This window comes from Aethalodelphis obliquidens, unplaced genomic scaffold, assembly GCF_003676395.1.
Source record: "Aethalodelphis obliquidens isolate GAN/ISIS:26980383/991018 unplaced genomic scaffold, ASM367639v1 scaffold9, whole genome shotgun sequence".
Classification (NCBI taxonomy): domain Eukaryota; kingdom Metazoa; phylum Chordata; class Mammalia; order Artiodactyla; family Delphinidae; genus Aethalodelphis; species Aethalodelphis obliquidens.
The window spans coordinates 43,485,307-43,503,954 of NW_020837953.1; the positions used below are offsets into that span (position 1 = coordinate 43,485,307).

An 18,648-nucleotide genomic window follows, 5' to 3' on the forward strand; every position below is an offset into this window, starting at 1 on the left:
GTAAGGAAGTCCAAGCCGCTCCAGGAGAGGCCCATGAGAGAAACCCACAGCCAACCCCAGCTTGCGGCCGTCTCAGAAGTGCGTTCTCCAGTGCCAGCTAGTACTGTGTGAGCAGAGATGAGCTGTCCCCTGCCAAGCCCAGGTCAAAGTGCAGACCTGTGAGCAAAATAACCACCCATTGGTGATTTTAAGCCACTAAGTTTTGAAGTGGCTCATGACGTAGCAGGAGATAACCAGGACAGTTAAGGTCAGTTACTAGCCGGTCAACACTTTTGAAAAACGGGGACCAGCAAGCTCATCTAGAAATATGGTCACTGTGATGTTAAGCGGTGATGTATGTAAGGTGTCTTGGCACTGAGTAAATTGCTAACAGATAATTTCCCTGCCCCTTATGCAGGATCAGCTACAGAATCTTGGGGACCCAGAGAAAAATGAAAACACAGGGCCCCTTGTTCAAAAATTATCGATTTTTCAGACAGCAACAGCAGAGCATTAAACCAATCACGGGTCCTTCTAAGCTTGGGGCCCTGTGACTGTACAGGCCACAGGCCCGTGAAGCTGCAAAGCCCTTTTCCTACAATATTCTTGTCTGATTATGGGGGCCACTTTGGCTCTTGCAAAGCTGTCTTATAATAAGAACCCAAGTCTCTTACCACAGTTACTATTTTTTTTTTTTTTTTTTTTGCGGTACGCGGGCCTCTCACTGTTGTGGCCTCTCCCGTTGCGGAGCACAGGGCCCCGGATGCGCAGGCTGAGCGGCCGTGGCTCACGGGCCCAGCCACTCCACAGCACGTGGGTTCTTCCCGGACCGGGGCACGAACCCGTGTCCCCTGCATCGGCAGGCGGACTGTCAACCACTGCGCCACCAGGGAAGCCCCACAATTACCTTTATTTTAACAACAGTTAAAAAAAAAAAGAAAGAAAGGAAGAATAAAAATTGGCAAGTAATCTTTACTGTTCCCTTGGACTAAAGAGTGATTCCCCGCATCAGGTCTCAGCGTATGGCTAGAGCTATCTCCACCGCAGAGCACCAAGCTGGGCCTTAGGCAGACTGGGTACCTCTATGGGGCTCAGTTTTCCCATCTGTAAAATGGGGAGGCTTGCTCTTGACATGTCTCCCTTCCTGGAGACAGGTTCTCCAGCACACGTTCTCTGTCCTGCCTGTCCTCCCAGCCTTGTGTCAACCCTGACCTCAGAATCAGACCACTGTTAAGGAAAGCAGCTTCAAGAAACAAGGCTCTGACTAGGTCAGCTCTGTGTCCTTTCTGCCTGGTCAGAGGCATCAGAAAGCCACTTGATCTCAGGAAGGTTTTACCCAGCCTCTTGCAACTGTCCCTGCCTCCCCATAAAAGAGGAATAAAATTGCCCTTCCTAAAGGAAACTGGTCCAGAAGGCATAGTGCCAGTTGGTAACTGCGATGTAGACACAGCCCCAACCACAGAGGCAGCCAGAGTTGAAGTGTTGAATTCCAGCTCTGGCACTTCCAGGCTGTGTGACAGTGGGTTGGTTGCTTAACCTCTCTGAGCCTCAATTCATAAAAGGGGGAACTGATACTCAACCTATTTACCTTTCAGTTATTATCATGAAGCCCAAATATGTAAAGAATGTAGAAAGCCTTGGGTAATCTCTAAAGCTCATAAAATGCTACATATGATGAATATCATTTACTGAACAGGAAATATGCCCGGCACCAGGCCAAGCTCTTTACCTGTCTTACTGCTGAACCTCACAACCATCTTGGAAGATAATTATTACGTCCATTTTGAAGATTAGGAAACTGAAGTTAAAAGCGCTTGAGAGCTTCACCTGAGGCCGTGTACTGGGAACTGCATTGGCCTGGAGGTTGAACTCTAATGGGCCCATTCCTCCCCCTACATCGGAAGCAGGGGTAATGAAATGGGACAGAGGCAGGTGCTGGAGGGCTAAGGAGGAAAGGGCGGGCCTCGATGCTAAAATGACCCACACCCCACACCAAAACACAAACGCCTCCAGCCTCCAGGATCTTTTGGTTTGGTTTTTACTCTCCTGGAAGACACCCAAAGAAAGGGGAAACTGGACAGACTCCTCACTCCGTGTGGTGACATCAGCTGAGGGCCCAGGGCTGCAATGTTAACCAGGAATGTAGTCTCAGCTCTCTGCTCTTTCTGAGAAAACACATCCAACAGCTTCCTGGCTACCAGCAACTGCTGCCTGTTTAGCCCAGCTTCCCTCTGAATTAGGTTAAAACGACCTTCGCGGCCCCTGGTTTGCCTTTCCTGCCCATTGCTGAGATAATACCAGGATGTTTATTGTTCTAATAGGAGGAAAATAGATATAAAGAGACTGATGTTCTTACAATATTTATGATAAAATCTAAGTGCCTTACAACGGCCCATCAGGCCTTCCAGGATCTGGCCCAGCTGGCAGTCCCGCTCACCTCCCTTTCCTCTCTGCCCTGATCACTATGCTTCTACAAGGCGGTGTGCTTCCTGAACCTCAGGACCGGGAGCGCCCCACCTCAAGGCCTTGGCATTTGTGGTCCCCCTGCCTCCTGCTTTCTCGGCATGCTTGCGGGCCCCCACCTCGCCCACCCATCATGTCACTCATGCAGAGTGCAAAGGGCACCTCCTCCAAGAAGCCCTCCCTGACCACCTGGCTAGAGTTGGCCCTGCCCTCCAGACTCTCTGCCACAGTCCCGAGTGGGGCCCTCTGGTAGCACAGAGCACGATCCCACTCAAGAATGACCTTGTTCACTGATCTGGTTATGTGGTCCCGGACGGGTGGGGTGCAGGAGCCCAGGATGGGCTCGGCCGGCTGATCCCTAAGGCCCAAGGAGCTGCCCTTGAAGCTTTTGATATTCTCACTTTGGCTTCCAGTCAAGGGTACTGACACATTAAAGCGTTCTTCTCTGGCCCTACCTGTGAATCCCTCCCCCGACCCATCCTGGCCCCAACACCTCCCACCCCACACTTCCCCCACTGTTACATGGTAGAGGACAGGGAGGGTCAAGGAAGGGCTGGAGGAGAGAAGGCACACAAGGAACTGCGGCCAGAGAGCTGCCTCTCATCTCTGCACAGATTTTCATTTCTGTTCAGCTCAACAAATCAGGTCCCAATGACCGTGGGACAGAGAGGATGCCAGAGACACCTTCTTTAGGCTCTCGTGGCTGGAGGGATGTGCTGCAGATTCAGGCCCTTGTATTGTCTTAGGGATTGGCCCTGGCCTTAGAGATTCTAGGAACCTAGTGCAGTTTACAACCTACAAGACTGTCTTGGGAAACAACAGAGTTTCTTTGAATGCAATAGTTTCTGCAGGACGCTTATTACTTACTTACTGTCACTCCCTGACTACAACTGTTCAGGAAAAGGGGTGTGCCGGTTCCTTAGAGCCTGGGAACTGCTACCCTGGGCAGCAGGGGCCTTGTCTGTTTGCCCACCTGGATGTCAGAACGACCAGAGGTTAAGGAGGGGTCCGTCATCACTGGGCAGGGAAATTCGCTCTGGTTCTCAGATCGACCATGTGACAGGCAGTGGCTGGTACGATGGCCAGGCTGGTTGTGAGGTCTGGGTGTGGACTGGAGTCCTGGGGGTGGGATGGGCGAGGTCTCCTTCCAGCCACCAGGGGAGACATAGAGCGGGGCTTCAGGCTGGCTGCCTGTGGTGGAATGCAGGCCCCAGACTGCCCCTGAGTTGTGACCAGTTGTGAAATAGAATCCATCTTTTATGGCAAGGCAAGAAAAATTTAAACATAGAATTCTTCTCTGCCCTTTGGCCTCCCCTCTCCCCGCACTGTGCATTGTGTGTCTGCATTACGCATTGACCAAACCTCCCCCATCTGCAGGAATACCCGCTCAGCCATAAAGAGCAGCACTCTCCCAGCATCAACAAGACAACTCCTGAAAAGATAGCATTCCTTCCTGATCCTATAAGGGGTCACATGACCCACTGCGCTGGGCTTAGATCTGGATTACATAAACTGTCAATAATACGTCATTGAATGTACAGCCCTGTCTCAAAAAACTTCTATAAACTGTGTCTTGACTTCCAATGGGTAGAACCATTCTCAGAGCCTTCTGAGATGCTCTTCCCGGGTAATAAGCCTCGAATTTGGCTCAAATTAAAAATTTCCAATTCTTTCTTAGATCGACGGATTAAGTTTTCATTGACACCAGGGAGGCAGGCTGGGGCCTCCCAGCTCAGGCTCCAAGCCCACGACTCACATTCACCCCCGGTCCTCTCTGGGCTACCCAAGGCTGGGGCATTCACACTGCTACTTTGTGACTCCCTTTTCCCCAGCTGTGGGGCTGCTGGGCCCAGCCCGGAGGGAAGAAGGCTGTGGGGAGACCAGGGGTGCCTCCTGCCAATAACCCAAGGGAGCCTGAGGACGAGAGTGCTTTATTCTGAGTAGCCCCAAAGGCCGGGCCTTGGACCGACCAGGGAGTGGGAGTTCCACAGGGACAGGGTCTGCCTCCATCCGCAGGGAAGAACCTCCAGCAGTGGGAAGGGCTGTCCCAGCAGGTAGGGGTCTCCCTGTCCCCAGACGCTGCCAACCTAGGTGTCTGGGGCAGAGAGGTAAAGCGGGAGCCGTTGTCTTGTGGGGAGAGAGATGGCTCGGGCCCTTCTGCTCAGAGGTACTCAAATCTCAGGGAGAATTTCCTGAGCCTTATGATTGGTTTTTAAGGGAACTTATGAATTTTTAAAGGACCAAAGTTTTGGCCATTGGGTGAGGGAGCCCTTGGGGGGTGGGGGGTAGTGGCAGGAGGGAGCAGAGTCCTCACACTGTCTGGGCACGGGGGGTTTTGGCCATTGTCCGGCCCACGTAAACTTCAGGTTCTGGTGTAAACGGTCTCTCACAGCATCCAGCCTCTCTCCAACTTTCCCCAAAACAACTGAGCGGTTTCAGAAACTACCCTGGTGAAGCCGGAGCCAGCCTCAACTTCCTCCAGAGACCGAGCAGGCTGGTGAGTAAACAGCAGCCTTCCCGGGGCCGGCTTCCAACGGGTAATTCCAGCAGTCTCCAGGCTGCCTGCGACTCAGTGCCCCGGGCCTCATCTGCCCACACTCCCTTCCCAAGACCACTTGTTTGTTGCCATGAGTCTGAGAGCCCTGGGGAGAGCAGGAAGAAGCCCCAGGTCAGGGCACTTGACTCCTTTGTATGAAACGTAAAAATCCTAAAGTCCAGACTGAACTAAGAAACGCTCTTTCTTTTCCGGCAGAATGTCAGTGAAACCAAGTAGTCTTCTGACACCCACACCCCCATCATGGGTGCTGAGCAGCTAGAGCCAAAGGCAGGGCCTGGTACCGCCAGGATCTGTGCACGTGGCAGATCTGGGGAAGACGCATCTTTGGTGGCCCGGGACAGAGCACAGGTGCCCACAGAGCGGGTAAGGACCCAAGAAGGGTCCACAGTCCCCCTTGTCCACGCAGGGAGGGAGCCCCCCTGGGCGAAGCAGAGCAGGCCCTTCTCCAGGCAGCAGCTGGGTGGGCGGGTCTCCGGCCAGGCAGGGGCACCACGGCTGCAAAGAATCTGCAGGTCTCTGGGTCCCGAGATGCCTCCTGCTGCGGGAACAGTGATGTGCGCTGGGCCCTGGGCCCATCGTGGGGGCTACAGAACAGGGGAGGGCTGGCAGCAGCAGAATGCAGGGTGCCCAGGCCCTGCTGGCTGCCTGTTGCCCCAACACACAGCGCTGTTCAGATCTAGCCCCTTGGTCGTCTCTGCCGCACAGGCCCGGGCTCCCCAGGGTCTGGGTTGGGGGGCAGCTGGGTGGGGAGGCAGGTACAGACGAGCAGAGCCTCCTGCGTTGATAGGCTGGGTCTACTGCTGGATGCTGGAACCTCACCTCAGGCCAGATGGGCCTCTGCCACCAGGTGGGTGCTACCAGCTTGGTGCCACCAGGGTCACCGTGGCCTCCCAGAGGCACCCAGCTGCCCTCTCAGCCCCAGCCCAGGCCAGGCCTCATTTCCCAGAGGCGGTCGTGGGCAAGGGGTCCTCCTTCCCTTCCTCCTCCACCGAAAACATGACGTCCCCACAGCTGCCCGCCAGTGGTTCCGTCTCCTGCTCTGGGTAGTGGGGGGCATGGTCCACCTCCAGATCCTCCTCGAACTCGGACCCTGCCGGCCCCACCAGGCCCTGGCCCTCAGGCACCTTGGCCTTCACGGTCCCCACAATCACAGTGTCGGCCTTCATGATGTAGATGTTCTCTGCAAGGCAAAAGGGTGGGGGAGATGAGACAAGAGCTCCAGCTGGATGGAAGCAAGGAGGCAGAGGAGGGTCCCAGTCCCAGCTCTGCCACTTCTGCTGTGTGGCCTCAGGCAGATGGCACAGCCTCTCTGATACACAGTAGGCCCCGCCGACTTCACAGGTATCCTGAGGCTCAAAGGAGATAAAACAGCTAGGAACTGTGTGCTGAGGGGTTAAGGACTGGCCCACGTATAGGAAGTGCTTGTGATTTTCTCGACACTTCTGCCAAGATGGGGTAGAAGAGAAGACAACAGGGTTAGGAGAGAAAGGAAGCCGTGGGGAGAAATTGGAGAATGACATGGACACCAATAGCACCAGTGAACACTTGCAGAGTTTAGCCGGATGCCGTTCCAGATGCTTTTCACACATTAGCTCCCGAATCCTCGCGTCACTTCCACAAGGTAGATAGTCTATCGTGATCCCCATTTACAGATAAAGAATCTGGAGCCCAGAGATGTTAAATGACCTGCCCAAGGTCACCAGGTCGTTAGTAGAAATCCCCAAAGAAACTCCACCCTGCCCTGCTGCCCTTTCAGTTCATATCCACGTGCCTAACGCAGAAACCTGGGGTGGGGGGCGGGGGGTGGTGGCAAGGGGACAGCAACGTGTCCTGGTTTGCCTGGGATGCTCCTACTGGCTTTAGTATTGAAAGTTCCACATCCCAGGAACCTCTTCAGTCTGGGCAAACCCAGACAGATGGTCACAACCTGCAGAAACCTCAACCCTGTTAATAATCTCCAACAGCCTATGACCTGGACAGCTTTGCAGGGGCTGGTATAGCTTGATGTTTATTGCTTGTTGCCATGTGCCTGCCCAGCACATAGGGCTGCTCGTGTGGCTCGCGTGGATGAAAAAGCAGCCCAGCCTCTTAGAGGCATGACCCCCCGCGGTCTGCTGACCACCTGCTACTAGGGCTTTGGAGTCTCAGGGGAGCTAAGTAAGGTGCCCAAGAAGCTGGGACGTGGGGAGCCTGGCCTTCACCCAGGTCAGCTAACTCCAAACACCAGCAGCCCAGCTTCTGATGGCCTTGAGCCCAGGGCAGGGTACGAGCTCCCAGCCGCTCAGCCCTGGAGCTCTCTCTGGAGTCCGAATGGGGAAGCTCAAGAGGGAACTTGAGTGCTAGGGTGGGGCAGGGAGCTCGGGATCCCTGCCTCTCTGAGGAACCCAGTTACACCCCTCCGATTCAGGAACCCCCCAGAGATTCTGGGGGCCCCCACACGCTCAACCCCATTGCATAATGCCAGTTCTTCTGTTTTGGTCTTTGATACTTCCAGGATAGAGAGAAGTGTTCAAAATAGCAGTGAGAACTAGAGGGAAGGCTACAAGCGTGAAACAAGCTATGGGCTGGGAGCCCCCCCTACACCCCAAAAGAGAGAGCGTGGCCTCAAGCCACATACCCTCCATCAAGACCTGCAGGTCTTTTGCCCTGGGAACCTGACCAAAAGGGCTGGCAAAAGATGGGAGCCAGTGACGGTGAGGGACAGGGGACCCCAGGAGGTGAGAGAGAACACAGAGGAGGCCGCACAGCGCTAGAGGAGATGAGACAGACAGACAGACAGACATAGAGGAGTAGGGGTGTGGAAGAAGAGGGGTGAGTTTGTCCAGGGAGAAGCAGCCAAAGCTGGGGGCCAGGCTGTGATCCCCTCACATTCCTCGGGTCCTGATTCCTCTGGCTCTATCCCCCATCACAGGGCTGCCCACTCCCAAGTTGGGAGAGGAGGGTCTTCCAGAAGTTGCTTGGACTTCCTGCCCCACCCAGGGCTCCAGAATCCAAGGAAGTTGTCCTGGACGGGGAGGGGGATGAAGATGAGGGGAAGGGGCTCCCCCTGCCCGGTGCCCAGGGGTAGAGGGGTAAAGCGCAACCAGAGTTTGGTCCCCTTGGGAACTGTACAAGGGGGTACTCCTCTAGGGAGGTGTCAGGAGAACAAAGGGCTCACCATCTCTTGAATGTCCCAAGAGAATCTCCAACCTGCTTACCAGCCAGGCTTACAGGCCAGGCTGCCCAAGCCCCAGCCCACCTGGGAGCCTGGTGCCTCCCTCCCCCTTCCCCCCCAAACACTCCCAGAGCCCCAGCCCTGTGGTTCCAGGCACTGCACTCAGCTTTGACTCAAATGTTCAAATTAGGACTTCTTAGGAAATTTGCAGGAGATGCTTTCAGTGGTATTTCCCAAAATACATTCTTTTCCAGTAAAACTTGCTGAAAGCTACAATTCCAAAAGTTTCAGTTTAGTGCTGTTTAGGGTTCTGCCCTAAAGCGTTCTATCCACCAATCCCTGCCACACAAATGTGTAGGACGATCACAAATGCCTCTTTGGAATTATCTCAGTGATGGTTAACCCTCCAAAGACAGAGATGGAGCCAATTAAGGCCCTGCCCCCGGGGAGCTAACAGCCAAGTGGATGGGGGTGGGGGTGGGGAAGGAGGCTGCAAACACACACTGCTGGGTGCTTAGGACACTAGGAGGGGAGGCCTGGGCTCTGGGGCCACACAGCACAGGGGCATCTCCTAGATGGGAGAGTGGAGAGGGCAGGGAGGGCTTCCTGGAGAAGGAGGCAAATAAACAGGGTCCTCAGGACATCAAGAATTAACTAGATTCAAGGAGGTGGAGTTGGCTGTTTCAGGTGAGAAAGCAGCCGCCCTCGGAGCTCAGAAGTGAGAAGGGGCTCCGGTGATTAGGAAACTGACATTGAGTGGGAGGAAGGAGCAGACCTGTGGGGTGGGGAGGCTGGCAAGCCTGGTGGGGAGGAGGCAGCTTAAATGCCGGAATAAGAGGCCTGGAATTCACCCTGCAGGTACCAGGGACCCCCTGGAGGGCTTCAGGCAGGGGTGTAATATGGGCAGGTAACCATTTTGGTAGAAACGTTCTGGTTGTAGCAGGGTGGAGAGGAGGGGGAGAGAGGCAAGGAGGACTTCGGGACCGGAAGTTTCACCCTGGCTGGAGGGTGGCTGCAGTTCGGGGCGCGCTGGCCTCCGGGTTCCACTGCAGGGTACTGATGCGGACAGACCGGGGGGTTTCGGAGCCTGCAGCCATGCTGCCACTTGGTAGCTGTGTGACTGGGAAAATCACTTCTCTCCCCTGAACCGCTGTTTCCCCAATTGGAAAAAGGAGGGAAAGACCCCATCCTCGGAAGGCTGTGTGACAAGAGGTGACGAGCGTGCCATGCCCAAATGCGTCAGCCAAGCGGCAGCTCTTACTTCCCTGATGTCTCCCTCCATCCCCCTCAGGGGCCCTTCGTTGGGGGCTGGGCTGGCGGTTACTTTCCCTCTAATCAGAGCAGGCACCAGGCAGGGGGAGCCCCACCCCCCAGGACGACTTCATGCACATCATTTCACGGATTTTCACGATGGGCTCCGTGAAGGCAGAAGTCCTGCTATCCCTACCTTACAGAAATGTACACTGGGATGAAGAGGTGGCGGCAGCTGCTCCACGCCCCCTGAGAAGGGCTTAACTCCACAGAAATTGTCTCCTACTCATGAGGGCCGGGGGAGGAACCCCTGCCTCTTCCCTGCTGGGCCTTCCGTCCTCAGGGTCTCTAGTCCCCGCTGGGGGCTCAGGGCCCATCTCTCCTGCCCCTGAGCACCCCAGGACCCCCCAAACAGGCCGACTCACCAATCCTGTTGTTGGTGTGCTCCGCGGTCCCTCGGGGCTCAGGAAGGTCCATGGAGGTGGAGGGGCTGCTGGCTGGGCTGGCCTCCAGCAGCTGCAGGCTCTCCAGGTTGGGGCAGGTCTCCACAGCTGGGGGGCTCGTTAACCCCTGCTCCTCAAGGCCCGGCTCTGCCACCGATACCCTCCCGATCAGCTGCAGTGGGCACAGAGGAAATGGTGTTGATGCAGGATGCCCCAACCTCCCCCAGTCTCTGAGCTGGGGAACCCCTGTTTCTTCATCTCCATAGACCCCAGTGAGTCTCCCTCTCTGCTTTAAAGCCGTCATGCACTACCCTGGGCTTCTCAGCCTTGATAGCCTGACATACCTGAGTGTGGGACCCTGTGAAGTCACGTTGTTTTTAACTTGTACTAAATAATGATACTGTCAGCATTGCATACAATGCTTACCAGGTGCGTGGCCCTTGACATGTGTTAATCCTTAACAACCACTCTACAAGGTGGCTAATATTAGCAGATATTTTACAGATCAGGAAACTGAGGCACAGAAGAGTCAAGTAGGGGCTTCCCTGGTGGCGCAGTGGTTGAAAATCTGCCTGCTAATGCAGGGGACACAGGTTTGGGCCCTGGTCTGGGAAGATCCCACATGCCGCGGAGCAACTGGGCCCGTGAGCCACAACTACTGAGCCTGCACGTCTGGAGCCTGTGCTCCGCAACAAGAAGGCCCGCGATAGTGAGAGGCCCGTGCACCGCGATGAAGAGTGGCCCCTGCTTGCCACAACTAGAGAAAGCCCTCACACAGAAACGAAGACCCAACGCAGCAAAAATAAATAAAAATTAATAAACTCCTACCCCCAACATCTAAAAAAAAAGACAAGTCAAGTAGCTTGCTCAGGGTTAGTTGGTAAGTGTCCGGCCAGTGCTTGAACCCCACCCAGTATCTCGCTTTGGAATCCATGCACGTTAGCCCAAGTCTACAAGTATCAGCTCCAGGCCCACCCCAATTCCCCTGCTCCTGGGACAGCAGCCTTTTATGATCACACTAATGTATTCTAAAAACAGTTACATCGCAGGAAAATGTCGGTTTCGTTTTTCACTTTTCTGTAAGTGCCAAGGAGAAGTGCTCTTGTAAAATGTTCTAATGTAAATACCATTTACCTTCAGCCTTCAAAAGGGAATGAGTTTGAGTAAGGCAGAAAGTATAGCTACATAATCCTGAGTATTCTTTTTTTTAATTTATTTATTCATTTTATTTTTGGCCGCACTGGGTCTTTGTTGCTGCATGCGGGCTTTCTCTAGTTGCAGTGAGTGGGGGCTACTCTTTGTTGAAGTGCGTGGGCTTCTCATTGTGGTGGCTTCTCTCGTTGCGGAGCACGGGCTCTAGGCACACAGGCTTCAGTAGTTGTGGCACGAGGGCTCAGTAGTTGTGGCTTGCAGGCTCTAGAGCGCAGGCTCAGTAGTTGTGGCGCACGGGCTTAGTTGCTCCGTGGCATGTGGGATCTTCCTGGACCAGGGCTCAAAACCGTGTCCCCTGCATTAGCAGGTGGATTCTTAACCACTGCGCCACCAGGGAAGTCCCCTGAATATTCTTTTAAAATAATTTGAAGTCCAAAAGACGGCATTCTTGAACATGTTACTATTAATGCTTTGGCCCACGTGGCCAAAAGGTATTTGATTATCTTACAAATCGTTAAATACATTTTCATGAAATTTCTTGGCCTCATAACAGCAACCTGTCTGACCCAAGCATGTCTGAATGTGATCTCCCATGATTTGAACCTGAACTTGTATTGTGGTTCCATCTATTATGTTTAAAGATAAAGGATGGAAACCGTTCTCATGTACGAAAATTTGAGTTAAAAGAAAGTAACAGGGCTTCCCTGGTGGCGCAGTGATTGAGAGTCCGCCTGCTGATGCAGGGGACAGGGGTTCATGCCCCGGTCCGGGAGGATCCCACATGCCGCGGAGCGGCCGGGCCCGTGAGCCATGGCCGCTGAGCCTGCGCATCCGGAGCCTGTGCTCCGCAACGGGAGAGGCCACAACGGTGAGAGGCCCGCGTACCGCAAAAAAAAAAAAAAAAAAGAAAGAAAGTAACAGAGAACTGATAAGTGGAAAAGAAGAAAAGCGGGCGAACGATACACACCTGAGACCCAGCCCATATGGTGTGCTTTGTCCTGCTCCCCCCTCAGCTGCGGGGGCAGTGCCCCTGCTCCCCCCCGGCACTGGTCCCCGTGCTGCCCCTGGGAGGCTGGGCACAGAGCAGGGCGCCAGGACAAGCCCAATGAGGGCCTGGTGTATGCGCCGCATCTTGGGTGGTTGCAGGACCAGCAGTAACATGTGCGAAGCCCCCAGCCCAGCGCCTGCACACGGCGAGCGCTTCATAAAAGGCAGGTGAAAATGCTCTTGCTAGGAGGCAGCTCAGGGTAACAGTTCAGAGCACCAGCTTCGGAGTCACACAAACCAGGCCGTAAATCCTAGCTGATCTATTTTCCAACCGTGGAAGCACCTTTCCTGTCTGGGCCCCCGTTTCCTCTTCCATACAGTGGGACAACAGTACCAACCTCTGTGTTTTGTAAGGACTACCCAGAATAACTTCAAGAAAGCACGAAGCCAGGTGCCTGGTGCACCGTAAGTGCTCCGTATGAGAAAAGCTCAAGTTTCAGAAGTTCGTGCTGCTGATTCGACATCCCAGCTTTGAGGACAAGACTCACGGAGGAGTGATGGAGAAAGGGGGGAATGAACACAGCCTTCCCTCTCACCACACCTGGCACCCACATGGCCAAAACCAAACCCACTGTCTGGCAGGCCCTTCTGGAAGTCCCCGGCAGGATGAGCCAGGAACCAAGGCTGCTGTCTGGGGTGGGGCTCTGCATCCTCCGCCAGGGCCTGGCTCAGGCCCCGCTGTGCTCAGCGCTCCCTGCGTGGGGCAGACCCGGCCTGAACTTGCAGGGGAACCTGCACCTGGGCCCTGGGAGGGCTGGGATCCACGCAGCTGCTCTCAGAACCAGCAGATCTGCTAGGGAAGGGGGCAGAGTTAGGGGCACAAAGCTGGGGTGGAGGCAAGGGAGGGGCTACTTACTGTCAGGTTCCTCCCGGGCCTGGAATCTGCAAAGAACAAAAGAGCAGTGAATTCACCAAGGAGGGTCTGGCAGCTGCCTGGCCCTGCACCTCCCCGCCAACCTGTGGGCAAATGCGCCCTCCATTGCCCCCAGGGTGGCAGCTGGTGCCTCGGTCAGACCTGGAGAGCAGTGGACGGGTTTCAGGCCCAGGGCACAGGGGCTCACTTCCCAGCGGCAGCCAGAGAACGGGGGAGTCACCTCTCTTCCAGCCACCAAGCCCCTCAGCACACCGGACCCCTGCACAGCCCTCCCACTCCCACACACGCACAGGACTGGTTCAGGACGAGCGCGCACCCCAGCTGGAGCCGAAGACACTTCTGCTGGGTCAGAAGTTGGTCTGTGGCTGCTGCTACCACCTGGTGGTCTCCAGGGGCTGGAGAGGCCAGAACGGCCCGGAGCACCATGTGAAACTCACACGGAGGACCCCTAGGCGATAGAGAGCGGGTGACAGATCCTGAGGACCTTTTCTTAGACCTGCATCGGACATGCCTAAAGCCAGTGGACCCCGGAGCCCTTTTGGCTCAGGCCAGCGTGAGTTCGGTTTTCTATCACGTGTGCCTGAAATAGCCCACGTGACCGGTCTCAGCGGTCATCCCACCCTCTGGTGGGCTCAGTATGCAATGATCCTTAGGGCACAACCTTTTTCTTCTCATCCCAAACCCCACCCTCCTCTCCAACTTTCCTCTCGTATTAAACTGGGCTCCGGGTCATGGTCAAGTAGATGCTGACATTTAATCACGGCCCAGTGGCCAGCTGGGAAAGCTGGAGATGGTACCAGGCGTCTGTCTAAGCCAGGGCGAGTCGACCCCTAGGAGCTGACCGTCCTCTGGGGGCACAGGGCCTCTTACGACTCCCGAAGAAATCACCTAGAGACTTGGCTTTTGTTGCTCTTCAGTGTGCACACCTAACCAGAGAAACCTCGTGAAGAGGCCAGCATGCCAGCTAAGTCACCTCTGGAAGACCGTCTGACCTCAGCCCCTCTAGGGAATGAGCATCCCCGAATCCTAGCAGAAACCCTCACTGGAGGCCGACTGACCACGAAAATACAAGACGGGCAGTTTGAACCTGCTGTGTGGACACCAGGTCAGTCCGGAGGACACTCTTCCATGTCCCTTTTAAATGACCATCAGCAGGTAAAGTGTCTAAAGGGGAAATGGATCAGAATAATGGTCAAAAGAAGCACATGTGTAAAATGACACAATTCTTGACTCTTGACTTAACAAATCTGGTAACTGCTGTTGCCAGCAGAGTGGTCACCTTGAGAGGCCGTGGCCCCTCCCACGAGGCAGCCACTGTCCATCGGCCGAGCCAGCACTTTGAGAAACACTGTCTGGCCTGAGGCACATTCTTTTAAAGGATGTCAGTGAAGCCAAATCTTCCTCCTTTGAGAGTGATTTTGACTTTTGCAAACAGCCAACTGTCATTCGCAGCAAGTCTTGGGGGGAAGAAAGGGTGTGACAAAGTAACAAGACAAAAGAAATTAAGATGATAAAATGCAGTCTTGGAGAGGACGTGGGCAAACAGGAACACAGCTGCTGATGCCTGTGAACTGGTTTCCTCTTTCTCGAAAGCCATTGGGCAATGAAAACTTCACACACTTTGACCCAGTAATCCCTCTTCGGGAACACACCCTCAGGAAATAACCCGAAGGAAAGCGACCAGCCTGTGCACAGCGGTGCAGTTTCTAAAAACCAAAAAGTGGAAAACAAGACAGGTGCCAAACAGTAACGCAGCTTAGCAGTCCTTCGTCGCAGGCCTTCCTAGCAGTGAAACCCCAGCACGACATCTTTCACCTTTCCCAGCCTTTAGTTCTCTCATTTGGAAAAGGGGACAGGTCATGCCAACTTTGGAGGGTTTTTATGAAGGTTAAATGAGATCTCAAAACTGAAGGTGCCCAGGGATTAATCACGTTGAGAGCAAAACCCTTGATATGTTGTGATGAAAATAACACTGAACCCATATGGTCTTCCTCTCCCACACCCACAACTCCAATCTAATCAGGAGAAAGGCACTAGACAAACTCTAAGCAGAGAGCCACCCTACAACTTAACCGACAAGCAAGTTGTAGGATGCTCCTTAACTCCTCAAAACTGCCAAGGTCAGAAAAACAAGGAAAGCCAGAAACTGTCACAGGCCAGATGGGCCTAAGACATGATGACTAAATGTAATGTGGTGTACTGGGTGGGATCCTGGAGCAATGAAAGGACATTAGGCAAAACTAAGTAGATCTGAACAGAGTATGAACTTTAGTTAATACAATAGTAATGTATCAGTATTGGTTCGTTTGTTGCGACAAACTTACCGCACTAATGTAAGATGCTCATAATAGAGGAAACTGGGTGTGGGCTATACGGAAACTCTCTGTACTAACTTCTCAAGTTTTCTGTAAGTCTAAAACTTCTCTAAAAACTGAAGTCCATTTAGAATTTTTTAATTAAAACGTTTAAAAGAGAAGGTGACCGGGATGCCGCCTAGCACATGGGGGCCCCAGGATACTCCAGTGGCGTGGCAACTCCATCACACCGAAAAGAAAACCAGCATTCGATACTGACTCTCGGAAACAAGCATAAAATAACATCGAGGTGAAAAGGCAGAATCCGGAGGGCACCAACATCGGCCGACAGGCGTGTTACAACCCTCATGTGTACTTTGATAAAGACCTAGAGCAAATCGTGCCAAGTACAGAGGTCAGATTTCATAAGTGCTTTTCCCCTAAAATGTTGCTTCAGTCCACTGTCTTCACTTATTGGTATCCTTGCTCTTTGGAATAAGAACAATTTTCTCATAAAATATGTCCAGCATCCCAGGACACAAGTCCAGGGACACACGCACTGGACGTCAGTGGGCCCCTCCTCCCTCGGGGAGGAGTGCCTGGTTTCCCAGGGCTTTTCTGAGGGCTGCTCAAGCCAAGCACGTGGGTTCTGACACCCAAGTTATCCATCCCTTCCATTCCCATCGCTCTTCCCTTTCAGTCCCATCCCCTCTCTGGCCTGGGGTCCCAGCTTCTGTGGAAAGCAGAACAGACCCAGGGAAGGCGTTTGGCAACAAGCAGCCCTAGATTCAAATCCAGGACAGGGCAGGGAATTACAAGCTAAGCTGGGAATATCGTAGAATAAAGCAGTGCTCCAGTGAATTCCCTGGCGGTCCAGTGGTTAGGACTCGGCCCTCTCAATGCTGAGGGCCAGGGTTCAACCCCTGGTTGGGGAACTAAGATCCCACAACTCTCCCATCTCGGCCAAAAAAGGAAAAAAGAAGAAGAAAGAAAGGAAGGAAGGAAGGAAGGAAGGAAGGAAGGAAGGAAAGAAAGAAAGAAAAAACAAGTGCTCCAAACACAGAAGGATGGGGACAAAAGGACGCAACAGCCAGCTTGAAGGGGCCCCCACTGGCCTAACCTGGGAAAATATGAGCATCAAGTTACGTAATGATGGCAGTACAGTAAGAGAGGAATCCATGAGTCCAGAGAGATATACATACAGAAATGGAGCAAAGTTGATGAGGCATCAGTTATTCATAGAGCCTCAGAGTACTTAGCAATAACCACAGAGGAAAGAGGACTTCGTGGTGGAGAAGCCTGGCAGACACCACCCTAATCAAGGGCTCACGGTGAACACGGCGGGGAAGGGACAAAGGGAAACCTGGCGGGGTGGATGACCCACTCCTGGGATCCTCCCACCAGAGACGCACCACCTGAGTCCAAGCGTGAGGAAACGTCAGGCAAAGCCCAGGTGAGGGCCAGCCACAGAATCACTGTGGAATCTTCCAAAGTGGCAAGGTCATGACCGGGAGGGAAATACAGACTGGAGGGGACACGAGACCCGATCGTCAAATGCAGTACGAGACTCTGAACTGCATTCTTTTGTTCTATATGACATTATTTGGATCAATGAAGAAACTTGAGTGGGGGTCTGAGAATTAGTTGGTGGCGGTGCATCAAAGCGAATTCTCTGATTTTGATGGTTTGACTGCAGTCGTGTGAAATACACACTCAGGTACTCAGGGATGATACGGCATTCTGTTAGTAAGTTACTCTCAAATGGTTCAAAAAAATAAGTTCTCTGCACTGTCCTTGAGACTTTTCTGTACGTTTGAAATTGTTTCAAAACAAACAAAAACTTTTTCCAACTTAAACCTGCCTGAAGTAACAGATAAAGTGATGACTATAGTGTCCTTTAAAATGAAGGGTTAAAAGAATTTCAATCAGTGTTTCTCAGCCAGGAGTGACACTCCCCTCCAGGGGAAATTTGGCCATACCTGGAGACATTTTTGGCTGTCACACATGGGAGGAGCTACTAGTATGAGACCAGGGAACTGCCTGACATCCTGTAACGCACAGGACAACTCGCTTGGCAAAGAATGATCCCATGCAGATGTCAACAGTGCCAAGGGTGAGACCATCTATGCAAAAATCTCACCACCACCACCGACAAAATCCTGGTTGGTCGTACTGCTCATTAATCAAGTGGCCTTAAACAAGTTCCTTCATCTTCCTGTGCCTCAGCTTTCTCATCTGTGAAATGGGGATAACAGTGGGCGCCTCACAAGGAGGAGTAAAATGAGAACACGTGTGTGCCTGTCACCAAGTCAAATCCATTCAGAGATGGGGGTGAGCATCAAAGGGGCATCTGCCCAGATTGCTGACGCACGGCTTACCGCACCAGGGGCTCCCCCAGCCCTGGAGCTCCGGGACCGGGCGGGCTGGGGCAACCATTTCCATCCCGCTCGTCTTTAGTCATTTGAGCAACTGATGCTGGCCTGAAAGCTCAGGAGGGCAGTTTCCGTACCCAGCACAGGGCCAATAGGAAGTGCCCCACGGAGACATGAAGGAACAGACGAGTGAATAAAGGCTCCTGTGCCCTTCCAGCCCCCACTGCACCCACCCCGCTCAGTCCATACGCATCCTGCCCCCGGCGGCACCTCCTTCCCTCTTGGGCCTGGGAACCAGACCTCCAGGGACCCACCGGAAGCCAGCGGGCCAGAAACGGCCCCAAACAGAGTGGCCACCACTGAGCCCCAGGCTTGGTTCCTGGTAGGTCTGGTTTCTTAAGGGAAGGTGCTTTCTGTCTTTCTTGCTCTCTCTCTCTCTTGTGTGTGTGTGTGTGTGTGTGTGTGTGTGACAAAACTGCTATCACGGAGGTTTGAAGAAAAAAAATAAACTGACAGCAATGGAAACTCTAATACTAGAAAATGTCAAGAAAGCAAACGCGGGTTTCAGTGAGACACTGAGCCTGACAGCTCACGGAAAAAGGCTTGAAATTGTCAAAACACAAAAACCCCCCTTGCGAAGGGAACGCAAGCACCTGCTTGTGAAACTCATCAAATCCAAAACATGCCTCACCGGACTGTGTTCAGGGGCCCAAGTTAGAAACCGTGCTACAGCAAGGCTCTCCATGGGGCCTGGGGACCTGGGGGGCAGGGTCTGAGTTGACCACTGGGCTCCAGGGTGGGCACTGGGTGGTAGACAACCTGGTGGGGAGGAAGGAAGGGGGGGCAGGACTGAGCCCTCTACAAACAAGACCGGCCGTTTCCAGGACCAGCGTCTGAGTCTGGTGTGGCCCCTACAGGTGGTGTGGCCGCGGGTCTTGTCTCTTCTTTACGGAATGAAGAGCATCACCTGCCTCCCCTGGGGCTCTCAGTCAGTGAGTCCCTTTGCGGGAGCCTGCCTTGAAACCAGAAAGGGAAGTTCAGACCATTTGTGTCCACTCCTTC

At 53.6% G+C, this 18,648-nt stretch overlaps 1 protein-coding gene across 1 annotated transcript in view; it reads right to left on the reverse strand.

The window, feature by feature from the left end:
- Window positions 1-4,356: 4,356 nt before the first annotated feature.
- Window positions 4,357-18,648, reverse strand: part of TNFRSF8 (TNF receptor superfamily member 8) — a 32,520-nt gene continuing 18,228 nt past the window's right edge. The window contains exons 10-12 of the mRNA XM_027108307.1: window positions 12,903-12,928; window positions 9,830-10,019; window positions 4,357-6,179 (exon numbers count right to left, since the gene is read on the reverse strand). Coding sequence (XP_026964108.1) covers window positions 5,935-6,179; window positions 9,830-10,019; window positions 12,903-12,928 — 461 coding nt within the window. The 3' untranslated portion in view covers window positions 4,357-5,934. The remainder of the gene's footprint in view (window positions 6,180-9,829; window positions 10,020-12,902; window positions 12,929-18,648) is intronic.